Source organism: Alligator mississippiensis, chromosome 9, assembly GCF_030867095.1.
Source record: "Alligator mississippiensis isolate rAllMis1 chromosome 9, rAllMis1, whole genome shotgun sequence".
Classification (NCBI taxonomy): domain Eukaryota; kingdom Metazoa; phylum Chordata; order Crocodylia; family Alligatoridae; genus Alligator; species Alligator mississippiensis.
The window spans coordinates 3,949,398-3,961,553 of NC_081832.1; the positions used below are offsets into that span (position 1 = coordinate 3,949,398).

The 12,156-nt window shown below is 49.1% G+C and overlaps 1 protein-coding gene across 1 annotated transcript in view; it reads left to right on the forward strand.

Moving 5' to 3' along the window:
* The first annotated feature begins 234 nt into the window (after nucleotides 1–234).
* Nucleotides 235–12,156, forward strand: part of CHRNA4 (cholinergic receptor nicotinic alpha 4 subunit) — a 32,878-nt gene continuing 20,956 nt past the window's right edge. Inside the window, exons 1-4 of the mRNA XM_059713195.1 lie at nucleotides 235–494; nucleotides 2,292–2,443; nucleotides 9,450–9,494; nucleotides 9,581–9,690. Of these exons, the coding sequence (XP_059569178.1) occupies nucleotides 386–494; nucleotides 2,292–2,443; nucleotides 9,450–9,494; nucleotides 9,581–9,690 (416 nt within the window). The 5' untranslated portion in view covers nucleotides 235–385. The remainder of the gene's footprint in view (nucleotides 495–2,291; nucleotides 2,444–9,449; nucleotides 9,495–9,580; nucleotides 9,691–12,156) is intronic.

A 12,156-nucleotide genomic window follows, 5' to 3' on the forward strand; every position in this document is an offset into this window, starting at 1 on the left:
AGGTCCCATTTGAGAGTGGACAGAAGGAAAAACACCCGGACCTGCGAGACTCTGGACCCCAGGTGGCTCGCAGCCCACGGGGCAGGGGCTGTCCCGAAGTGGGTGCAGATGGATGGTTTGGTGCGTGCCCAGCGCCGCGCACAGCACAGCTGGGGGCAAGGGGCAGGCTGATCCCCGGGGGGTTGGAGACCGCAGGGCGCAGCCGGGGTCCCTCCCCTCGCCCGGCGCCCCGCGTCCCGCCGCCGCTCTCCTCCCCCGCCCCGCGGCAGGAGGCGGGCGGAGCGGAGCGGAGCGGAGCGGAGGCAGCGCAGAGCCGAGCCGGAGCCGGGAGAGCGGCGGGACCTGCCCCGGGGGATGCGCCGAGCCCCGCGCCCCGCACACCGCCATGGGCTGCCCGCGGGCCGGGGGGGGCCGCCTGCTGCCCCCGCCAACGCCGCCGCCGCTCCTGCCGCTGCCGCTGCTGCTGCTGCTGCTGGGCGCCGCCGTGCTGCGGGGTGAGTGCGGGGCTGCTGGGTCCTGGCAGAGCCTCTGCTCCGGGCTGTGTCCCTTCTCAGCATGGGAGAGACCCCTCTGCTCTGGGACTTAGTCCCTCTAAGCCCGGGGAGACCCCTCTGCTCTGGGCTGTATCCCTCCAAGCATGGGAGAGACCCCTCTGCTCTGGGATTTAGTCCCTCCAAGCCCGGGGAGACCCCTCTGCTCCAGGCTGTGCCCCACCAAGCATGGGAGAGACCCCTCTGCTCTGGGATTTAGTCCCTCCAAGCCCGGGGAGACCCCTCTGCTCCAGGCTGTGCCCCACCGAGCATGGGAGAGACCCCTCTGCTCTGGGATTTAGTCCCTGCAAGCATGGGAGAGACCCCTCTGCTCTGGGATTTAGTCCCTGCAAGCATGGGAGAGACCCCTCTGCTCCAGGCTATGCCCCACCAAGCATGGGACAGCCCCCCTCTGCTCTGGGATTTAGTCCTTGTGCCCCTCTGAGCCTGGGAGAGACCCCTCTGCTCTGGGGAGCCTGGGAGAGACACCTCTGCTCCAGGCTGTGCCCTGCCAAGCATGGGACAGCCCCCTCTACTCTGGGATTCAGTCCTTGTGCTCCTCTGAGTCTGGGAGAGACCCCTCTGCTCCAGGCTGTGCCCTGCCGAGCATGGGACAGCCCCCTCTACTCTGGGATTCAGTCCTTGTGCTCCTCTGAGTATGGGAGAGACCCCTCTGCTCCGGGCTGTGTCCCTTCTGAGCATGGGAGAGACCCCTCTGCTCTGGGATTTAGTCCCTCCAAGCATGGGAGAGTCTCCCTCTGCCCTGGGCTGTGTCCCTCTGAGCATGGGTGAGACCCCCCTCTGCCCTGGGATTTAGTATCTATGTCCCTCTGACCCTGGGAGAGCCTCCCTCTGCTCCGGGCTGTGCCCCTCCATGCATAGGAGAGACCCCTCTGCTCCGGGCTTCAGTCCTTGTGCCCCTCTGAGCATGGGAGAGCCCCCATTTGCTCTGGGATTTAGTACCTATGCCCCTCCAAGCCTGGGAGAGCCCCCCTGAGACTCCAGGCTTCAGTGCCCATGCCCCTCTGAGCACGATAGGACCCCCCTCAAACTCTGGGCTTCAGTCCGTGCGCCCCTCCAAGCATGGGAGAGCCCCCCTCTGCTATGGACTTCAGTGCCTGCACCCCTCTGAGCTGCAGAGCTTGTGCCCCTCCAAGCCTCCCTGCTCTGGGCTGCAGAGCCTGTGCCCATCCGAGCCCTTCTCTGCTCTGAGCTTCGGTGCTTGTGCCCTTCTGAGCGTGGCAAAGCCTCCCTCAGACTCCAGGCTTTGGTGTCTGTGCCCCTCTGAATGTGGTAGGACCCTCCTCCGCTCCAGACTTTAGTGCCTGTGCCCCTCTGAGCATAGTAGGACTGACCCCACTTAAACTCCAGGCTTTGGTGCTTGAAGCTTGCCACAGACACAGCCCAGAAGATTGAAGGAGGAAACGGGCTCATGTTGAGCCTTTCAAATGCTTGTTAACCATCGGCTGCACCCATCCCAGACAGTCCTCCCGTGTTTTTCAACACTAGCATCCAGAGTTAACCACCGTGCTGGCACTGCCTCCGGGTGCCTTGGCATTGGTGCGTCACTCTCCTGCAGTGCTCAGCTGAATGTGTTCCTCCTGTACGTGCCCATCACCCTGGCACAAAGGGGCTGTGCATGTAAAGACAGGCTCTGTAGTCTGCCAAAGGCCAGAAGGGACCGGGTGACATGCAGGATGAAGTCTCTCTGGGGTTTTCCTGGCTGACATTAAGTGTCTCTGTCTCGTGCTTTCCCTGCAGTGTGCGGTCACGTGGAAACCCGAGCCCACGCTGAGGAAAGGCTCCTGAAGAAACTCTTCTCGGGCTATAACAAGTGGTCCCGCCCTGTAGCCAACATTTCGGACGTGGTGCTGGTCCGCTTTGGATTGTCCATCGCACAGCTCATTGATGTTGTAAGTGAAACGGACTGGAGCAAGGAGCACTGGAAGCTTTTCAGGCCAGGCCTAATTCCCTACCCAAATCCCTGCATGCGGAGACGCTCTTGAATGATCCCGGGTCAGATTGTGAGTGCCTTATTCACCTGGGAGAAGAGTTATCACAGGAATAGTCCTGTAGAAATGAATGGGACAACTTCCGTGAGTAGTTGCTCAAAGTGTTCACAGCCTGCTCTTTTATTAGTTAGTTGTGTTAGTCAAAACTCTGAAGTCCGTAGTGAAATATGAAAAGAAAACCCAAGCATGACTGTAGTAGATGTGGTACAGTACAAATCTAACTAGGCTCCTGCCTGAGATAGACAGACCAATTTATCATCCCACTGTTAAGTTCAAGAAGAATTTGGGCTGAGCAAGAAACAAGGCAGGAGCTTAGCATAGAAACTGTAATTATGAATTATGCATTATTATCCTAACCGGTTGTTACACATGTAACTTATCTTGTCCGTTTGTCACTTTGGGTGATTGGAGGCACGGTATCTGAGAGCAAACGTTCCCATGTGTTTGCTCAAAGAGAAGCTCCCCGTAGGCAGAATTAGATATGGCCTCCGCAAAGTGGATGATGGGTTGTTAGGATGATTCGGTATGCATTGAAAGGGTATCAAAAAGCACCTAATTTTGTAGCATTTGGAGCTCAGTTTGCAAAGAAAACATGCGTGCGTGCTTGCTTGCTTGCTCACTCACGCACAGCGAGGGACAAATGCACACAAGCTTTTAAATGTGCAAAATGGGTTGGTGTGATTGTGCGTGCAGATGTACATTCATGCATGCAAGTGCAGTTTCTGTGGGTGCAGGGTTGGTGTGTGTGTGCACATGCTTATTTTGAATAAGTGGCATGCTGTATTATTGGAAGCTGTCTGAATTATTTCCTTCGGATATGCACTGCTTGTGCGTGAGACAGAGAAAAGAAAGGTAATCTATGCAGCTGGAGTGTAGTACAAAGATTTATTGGCACACATTTGTGCTTACACACAAATGGTACAGCCAGAAGTGAGTTAAGCAGGTCATTCCAGATGAGTGCTTATTAACCTTGCAAACCACGCTGCGCTATCATGCATTTTGCATATACCCTCTATGTAATAGAAAACCCATTTAAAAAATGGATTAAAGGGAAAGAACTATGGAGGCTAATTTTCATACCCCTCCCCCTGAGAAGCCAAGATTTTCCAGTGCCATGTGGGACCCAGAAATATTAGAGCTAAACCAGTTTACAAACCTCTGAAAGATCTGTAGTAGCTTTTCCATACATCATATTACTGAGATCCTTTCGTTCTTCGCTGAGCCAGGAGGGCACGTGTGAACTCTCTTGGGAAGATGACAAGTGCTCTTTCCTAGTGGTGTGAAGCTCTGATTTCTAGCCTGAATGAGCCATGAGATTTAACTCAGACCTTCAACTCATCATCATTGCTCAAATATTGTCCACCTTGGGGTTTATAGTGTGATGTTGTGGGATGCTTTCTGAGTTTGGAGGGAAAGAAGAAAACAGGATGGTCGGTTCTAAAATGGTGGGAATTTGGAGCTGCGGTCACTCGAGAGCTACTCAAAAAGAGGGGAGATTGTTGGTCAGGGTACGGGGGATGATGATGGCAGATTACTGATGCAAGCATTTTGCCATATGGTACTACTATATCTTACCCATCCATAATCACATTGTGTGTGGCGTACATACATCTGCACAGTGAACCAGCGTTTGCAAAAGGCAGGGCCTAGGTGTCCAGGGGGTTGTGCCCATCTCTGCCTAAAACCTTTAGCTCAACTTTGCAAGCTCGAATTTGTCTTCCGTTCTGTGCCTTTCCTTTGCATCAGACCGAGAAACACAAATCTGCCTGCAAGCTGCTCGTGTTTAGGCTGTCTGCATTTCATGTGAATAATTGATAAGACTGAAGATGGTACATTACTGATCGCGATGGCACAAGATAGACTTTCCGTTATGCACCAGCCAAATCATAGAAAGGCAAGATCAATACTTGTGCTTTGAAGTGCTTTTCCTCTCCTACCTAAGGAGAATCTGCCTTGTGCCAAATGTTTTGGTGCTTAAAACTCTAACCAGCAGGCAGTTCTGCCAGGCACCTGATGAATACATTTAGGAAGTTATATGTCTCATTTCCTTCCAGATTTGCTCAGTTACTGAGTGACCCTTTCCCTAATACTATTCCTGCATCACGGCCCCAATCCAACCAAGCCTCGGTATAATTCTCCCTTGCACTGATTCTTTATGATACATAGCCTGGCTGCTGGGCATGCCGATAGAAGTACTTTGTGCCATTTGCAGTAGAGTTTGTGTCTCCTACAGATACATCCCAATGTCAGGTGATTAAAAAAAAAAACAGATGCAGGACTCAATTTCTGACTCAGGCTGGCAAAAGCCAGAGAAATCAATGTTAAATCCACTGTCCCTCTGTATTCCTATTTCACGCTGTTGTGCTTAGGTCAATTTGCTCCAAGATTATAATGATAAGGTATCAAAGGCATATATGTGTTCAAGAGCAGACTGGGATGAAACACATCAGCCTGGTAAGTCGCTCTTTGCTACAGTGCACCTTGAGAAATCAGCTATGCAGTTAAATTCCACCCTCGGCTGTATAGATTGCATTTTCTCACGTATAATACACTTCAGACTCTTAACACGTGCCTTGTTTTTTGAAAGGCTAGGTGAAGAAAAAAACCCAAGAGATTTCCTGGTGGTAAATAACTGAGTAGCATCACTAGGAGGTCAAGTTTGCTCACGGTTCTGCTCTTTTGGATCTCTGCAGATTTTTACTTTTGATTTTAACAGACCCCACTCGTACCATATTTCTCACATATAATGCACACTTAAAATTCTAGCATCTGTTTTTCTGGGGGGAAAGGTGCATGTTGCATGTGATAAAATGTGAGACTTGCATGACCCTTCTGAGCCAAACTGTATGAATGCTATGAGGGTGTGGTTTAGTAGAGGAGAATGAGCCAGGGAATAGTTCGACACAGTTTGGTACCCTTTTGAATAGCAGCGAAACCCATGAGACCAGAATCACTTCTTGTATATCGGCTTAATTGGAGGAAGTGCATTACAGGGATGGATGGGATCCAAAGCAGCAAAGCAGCAGCTGGCAAGAGGGTCAGGGTATAACAGTAAGGAGAGCACATCCTTTAGCCTTGGATCTCCAGGCTTGTGTTTGATATTCCACCACCCAGCCTCTTTCCATAGGAAGGATCATCAGTGGACCTGCTCCTATGCTGGGAGAAACAGCGGAGCTTGCAAGCAGGAAGAGCCCTGATGGTTTTCACTCTTCTTCTGCATCTCGGTTTGTTTTTGCAGCATAGGGGAACAGGCAGGGGCCTGTGAAACGGAAAAGACCCTAACTCACCCAGAGTTCCTGTATGCAGTAGCGGCAGCTCATCCTTGACTCCAAATCCCTGCCTTTATGATTCAGGCATTTCAGAGCAGCTCTCCGATCAGTATTAGGGGTTTAGCATTGCAGCTGCAATGACTAGGCACAGCAAGGGTGAGTTAAGGATGAGGCATGGCCTAAGCTGCAATGTTCTGGCTTTTAAGGATCAGCATTAAGTGTGAACTGGAAGGAGTATGCAGTTAATCACGGTGAGCCCTTGGCTCTTAAAGGGTACTGACACCTGAGGATAGTTTGAAGCCAGGCCAAGGAGGAGGAGAGGATAAAAAGCTCTTGGTTCTGCCGTGGAAATTCAAACTGGCAAGAGCTGAATGGTATCCAAAGTGTTTTTCCTTGGTTATTTACCAGCAGATGTAATTACTGTACAAGCCAACTAGCAAAGATTAAACAATTCAGTGTAGTTTAGTGAATAATTCCTCAGATGTTTGCAGGGCTTAGATATCTGCCTTTATTTACATGCTTCTGGATTTTGCACCTCAGCAGTCCCTTCACGTTCAGAGCTGGAAAAAGAGCCTGATCACTCGAGCTCCTGAGGAGGTTGTGGGTTTGCAGAGTCACTCCCAGCTCCTTGGCCAAGTGAAGTGAATCGCTGCTCTTTCAGGTTATGATATTGCACAGCATGAGGCATACTGCTGGCACTCGCCTCTCCCCAGACTGTACCTGCAAAAACAGGGACACAGATTTTCATTAAGATGGGACAAAATCTCCAAGCAATTGCTTGTGCAGAGTGTGTGCCCCTTGGAGGGGTGGTACCCTGCCCTGGGGGGGCATATCCCGCAGGAGAGACATGCAGTGACACCAAGCAGTTGCCCCATCTGACCCCACTATGTCCTGACCTCTTCGCTGCCGCTGAGCACTAGCCATTGTGGCCCCCCTATTTTACCCGTGGCAGGTTGCAATGTCTCTGCTTGTGTCAGGGTTGAATGTGAGATTTTGGTAAGAGGTTAGACAGTGGCCTTGGAGAGGATGGTTTGGATAAAGATATCAGGCAGGGGGTTGGACTAGATGACCTCCAGAGGTCCCTTCTATCCCAATTTCTTTATGACTCTATGAATGCACCCTAAGTCATGCAGACAAAAGACTAACTAGCTCTGAATATACCCATATCCCCTTCCTTCTGCAAGCACATGTGCAGATGTGGTAAATGCATACAGCAGCAGCCAAGAATGCCTCTAAGTAGCTGCTTGCCTAGATGCTTACTGCCACCAAGCACGCTTGCTCTCTGAAGGGGAAACTTGTCTCTGGTAAAGACTTTATGTGCAGTTTTGCTAAGAGGTGCGACAGTGCATTTGTATAGGATGGTTTGGATAGGGATGATCCTGCCTCGGGCAGGAGGTTGTTCTAGATGACCTCTGAAGGTCCCTTGCAACCCTACTTTTCTGTGATTCAAGGGCACAAATAACTTCCAGTGGGATTAAGTGCCTAAATCTCCTAGACACTTTAAAATATCTTACCCTACCTTCAGAGACTACGCTCTTTACAATGGCATTCAGGCTTCTCATTTACCCCTTTGGGATGGTTTTTTCCCACAGTATCTTTTATCCTGGTATCAAGTACCAATCAGCCAAGACGCTGGTGTGCCCAAGTGGATGCACAAACACGTGCCTTCTTGTTCATGTCCTTCCGAACTTTAATTTACTCTGGGAGGGAAAAAGAGAATGCAAGACAGGTGTCAGAGAAGATGTTTAAATGGTGTTGTGCTCTGGGATTAGTCTTGGAGGGAGCAAACATGTCAGGAAATAGGTGGCTGACAAGCCGTCATTTGTAGATGACCAGTTCAAACACAGTTTGAGTTGGTTATGATTAAGAAGTTGGTCTCTACACAACGGCTTTTCAATGACCTCTGTTAGAGTGATTGGATCTCCACTTGCTAACACTGTTACAGTAATGGGCCCAAACTATTAGTGCCTTTGTTAGCAGCTCCCTTAGAGGTGTGAACAGGTCCAGAGACTGGGCCACCCTCTTGTCTATGGAGGTGTTCCTTAGGAAGAGCTGGCTGGGCGAGAAAGGGAAGATTTCGCTGGGTTTACCCATCTTATGGATAGACCCTGACCCATCCGGAGCTGCAGGTTTGTCCTTTACCAATGCAATGCTTATTTTAAAGATCGAGAGCAAGAGAAAAATGGGTCTTGGGAAAATGAATATTGTTTTTCAAAGAAGATCATTGTAAATTAAATTACAATGAGTGTGTGAGCAATCGCTGCAGCAGACAGGCATTCCTTTCCCAAAGGAAGGCAAGCTTGCAGGCTTGGGAGTGTAAAAATAACTCTTAGAAATGCTTCACGCTTTCAAGTCAGAGTGTCAGGATGTGAATACTGATAAAACCAACGGCCAGCTTTCACTACCAGCCTAGCTGAATGCCGTCGTCTGGGACCGGCTGCAGGAATTCCCTTGTGAACTGTGCAGGTACGTATGGAAACACGGTGCAGTCAGGAGGAATGAGGAAGGGCTTGGAAATAAATGTAGCAGGGTTGAGCTCTTTGCCTAGTATGACTGCTTCTCTTCCCGTCTCAGCATCTCCAGTCTTCAGAAGGGGAATAATAATGGTTATTCCCCTATATCAAAGGGCAGCTGTGAAAACTCCCCATCATTAAAGTCCGTGCCATGCTCTGGACACGCTGCGTATTGGTATTATTGGGAGGTGGCGATACCTCGTTTTCTCAGAGTTACGTTGTCAAACTTCATTAAAGCAGGAATCCCAAACCTGCCCCTAAGGCAGACAAGGTTCTTTGGGTCAATCTGATATCTTTGATTAGACCAACTCAAAGAGTTGGAAAAAATTCTTCTTTGCAAGCTTTTGGGTATAAATACCCTTCGTCAGGCTGAACTGCAGATGCTTCCTCAGCCTGACGAAGGGTATTTATACCTGAAAGCTTGCAAAGAAGAATTTTTTCCAACTCTTTGAGTTGGTTTTATAAAAGATATCGGATTTACCCAAAGAGCCTTGTCTGCCTATGTCCTTAGCCCAACACAGCTGCAACCTATACTCCTGAAACCAGTGCCTAGTGCACGTGAGGGAACAAATCCATCCCCAGCCCCACTTCTGCACCCAGGTGCGACTGCGCTATGGAGGGAGGTCTTAAAAAGGACGGCTGGGAGGTGGCCAGTGAGACAACTTCTAAGGAGGTGTCGATGCCCCAGTGCTCAGGGAGTGATATATTATGGGGGGGAGATGATATATTAATCTAGCAAGCCTACCTCTACCATAGTATGGGTAAAGTGGAGCTGTGAGCCCTTTGCTGCACTTCCCCATAACACCATGCTCAATGCATAAATATCTAGGAAAATCCAAATAAATCCAAGTTGGTCTGATCCCAAGACTGATTAGTCCTTGCCTCAGCTGTTGGCTGATAATCAGCCAAATGCATTCGGTCCCGTGCTAAACCCCAGAAACATCTGCTTTTCTTTCTTTTCCTTTTTTTTTTTTTCTTCTTTTAGCTGGCGCTTCCACATACATTTAGGGCTGCGATTATGTATGGCTACAGAAATAAATGCCAGTAACAAAATGCGGGCATGGCACGGGCTGATTGGGCCACGTGTTCTCATCCGCCAACAAAGATGTTGCTTTTGCTTTTCAGGATGAGAAGAATCAAATGATGACCACGAACGTGTGGGTGAAACAGGTACGTGTCCCCGAAGCACAGTCTCTCAGGTTTGTTCCCCGTATCCGTTGCCGGCCTAACTGTGGGAGTTGCTTTGTCTTTGCTAGGAGTGGCACGACTACAAGCTGCGCTGGGATCCCCTGGAATATGAAAACGTGACATCAATCCGGATCCCCTCTGAGCTCATCTGGAGGCCGGACATCGTCCTGTACAACAAGTGAGTCTCTGCTTGGTTATCAGAAGGCCACGTTAACCTTCAAAATCCCGTATGTTGCTTAGACGGGTCTAAATTGTTATTCCCCCCTCATAACTGCATGCACCTTCCAGTTGTGCAATGAAGAATGTGGCCAACATCTGTCGCGTACCGTTCTCATTCTCCCAGGATGATAACTGTGCGTGCAATGCAGCGTTTGGTTGTGTTGAGGGTTTTGCTTCCATTTTTAAACATACATTCCAGGGACACAAAGCTGCCAGACCTGAGCTTCCAGCCCCATGGAGCACTTTATAGTCTTTCACCATCAGCTATAACACCTGACTTCTGGGAACGGTGCTGTAACAAAACTTACTGGCAAGTACTCTGAAAAGGACTCCTTGCATTAGCTGGTCCCTGCTGCTGATGAGTTGTGGTCTGAATTCCCCTTGGCAGCCTTTCCCTCCTAGACATTACGGCCTCCAGCTTCAAACCAAAGTGGTTTTCTGGACTAGTGTTAGAAGGAAGGGAAGGCTCCTATTGAAAAGGGATTCACAACCTGCTACATAGTGTTGAGGGGTCATTTTTCAAGTGATGGAATCAGCCCCATTAATTTAATTATATCTGTTAACAAAAGTTCGTTGCACGATCTGAGCGTTTGAAATGTGGCTCTCAGATGGGCACATAACAATGGAGTTGGTTGTTGCTTTTCTGTATTTTAGAGGCTGTTGATCTCTTTTGTCTGGTTGGGGCCACAGTCTGTTGTTTGGCAACTTCACGAGCTGGGTTATCAGACTCTCCAATGCCACAGTCCGTGTCAGTATGGTTTAGTGAGATGAGATATGAGCAGGTTTAAATAGAAAGTTATTCGGGCGTCGGGAATATCAGAGAATACATTTCCTGTACTGAAAGGGATCGAACAGTGCTGGCCAAATCTAACAAACTCATCTGCAAATATTTTGGGGAAGAAAAGCAGTGAATGTGCTTTGCTGTTCATCAGGGCATGCCGTTATTCATTGCTGCTGCACGTTCAGCTGGCTGCCTGCTGCTGATAACAACCCTTGTGCATCTGAAAAGTTTGAGAGTTTAACACAAATGATTCTTTTGTCTACAAAATCCAACCGGAAACTATCGCTGGGGATTCGCTATTCAGCCTTCTCCTCTTTGCAAGGGTTCAGTCGCTCTTTTGGGAGGTGGGTAATAATACTGTGCTTTTTGTGGACAAGCAGTCAAAGAGCAGAGACTACTCAGGGCTCTTAGAAATTCAAATGTGCCATAATTTATCCTTGGTGCTTCTGGGGAAAGAGGAAGCAGGAATGAAGGGGATTCGCAGCAGCTTTTTTGCTCCTGCTATGATGGATTCAGCCAGGAAGAAAACTAGCCCTGACGTAACAGAGCAGAGTAAAGGCTGCTCTAAGTTACACCAGCTGGAGGACCTGCCCTCAATTCTTCCCATCCATGTTGTGCGACGGGTGTGCAACTGGGAGAAAGAAGTAGGGATGTAGCACACAATGCTCCATCCGGCTCTTTGCCACATAGGAGAACAGTGAAATTAGAGGCACAGATCTGCTCTTCTGGAGCTGGTTTAACATGGGGCTGCTTCTCCCTGGGTTCCTCCCTTCACCATAAAAAAAATCCCTTGCCCTTGGGTGAGATCTTAAAGGTTCAGGGCAATATCTGCACTCCCTCTATAGTGAAGCAAAGAGCAAAGAGAAGCACAGGCAGAAGGGCCCTTGCCAGCCAACACTGTCCATTGAAAGCCTATACCCTGTGGCAGTGCCAGCCCAAACCTCTCCTCCTCTGTAATCCCAGCTGCATGGGCCCACGTTGAGTTGTTTTTTTTTCAATTAATGTCTAAAGTAAAAATATAGTAAGGGGATCGGACCCTTTAAATCAATGGCATTTGCATTTCCTTGTCTCTAGGGACCCGATCCATAAATGATGCTGAGCAATTGCAGCTCTTACTGAAACCCCTGGGAGGATTGCATGCTCAGCACCTCTGATGATTACGGTGGTCATTATTAATTCATGAGCACTCAGACCTCCTCCTCCTCCTCCTCAATGCAGACCCAAGCACAGCACTAATATCATGTGATTAGGGCCTTAAATTGAAACCGAGGAACACTGCACCCTTCCCAAGGGGGAATGAGTCCTTATTGCTACACAAAAAATATGTCATTCTCTACATCCAGTTCTCAATTCAGGAGCCCCAGACATCCACCTGAATAGCAGTGAACTCTGAGAAGGTTATTAATACAACAAGAATGAATGAACTTGGATCTTATTTACCTTCCCCATCTGATATCATTGCCATCACCATCATCTCTATTTAGGAATGCATTGGAGTCCCCATCATCTAAATACAGAACAAAGCTGTGGTCTTTGCCCCAAGGAGATTACAAACAAAGTAGAAGGTCGCAGGAGTGTTGCTAACTGTTTTACATGGGCATAAAGGTCTGTCACATCCACGTCCCTGGATCTGTGGATTCAGGG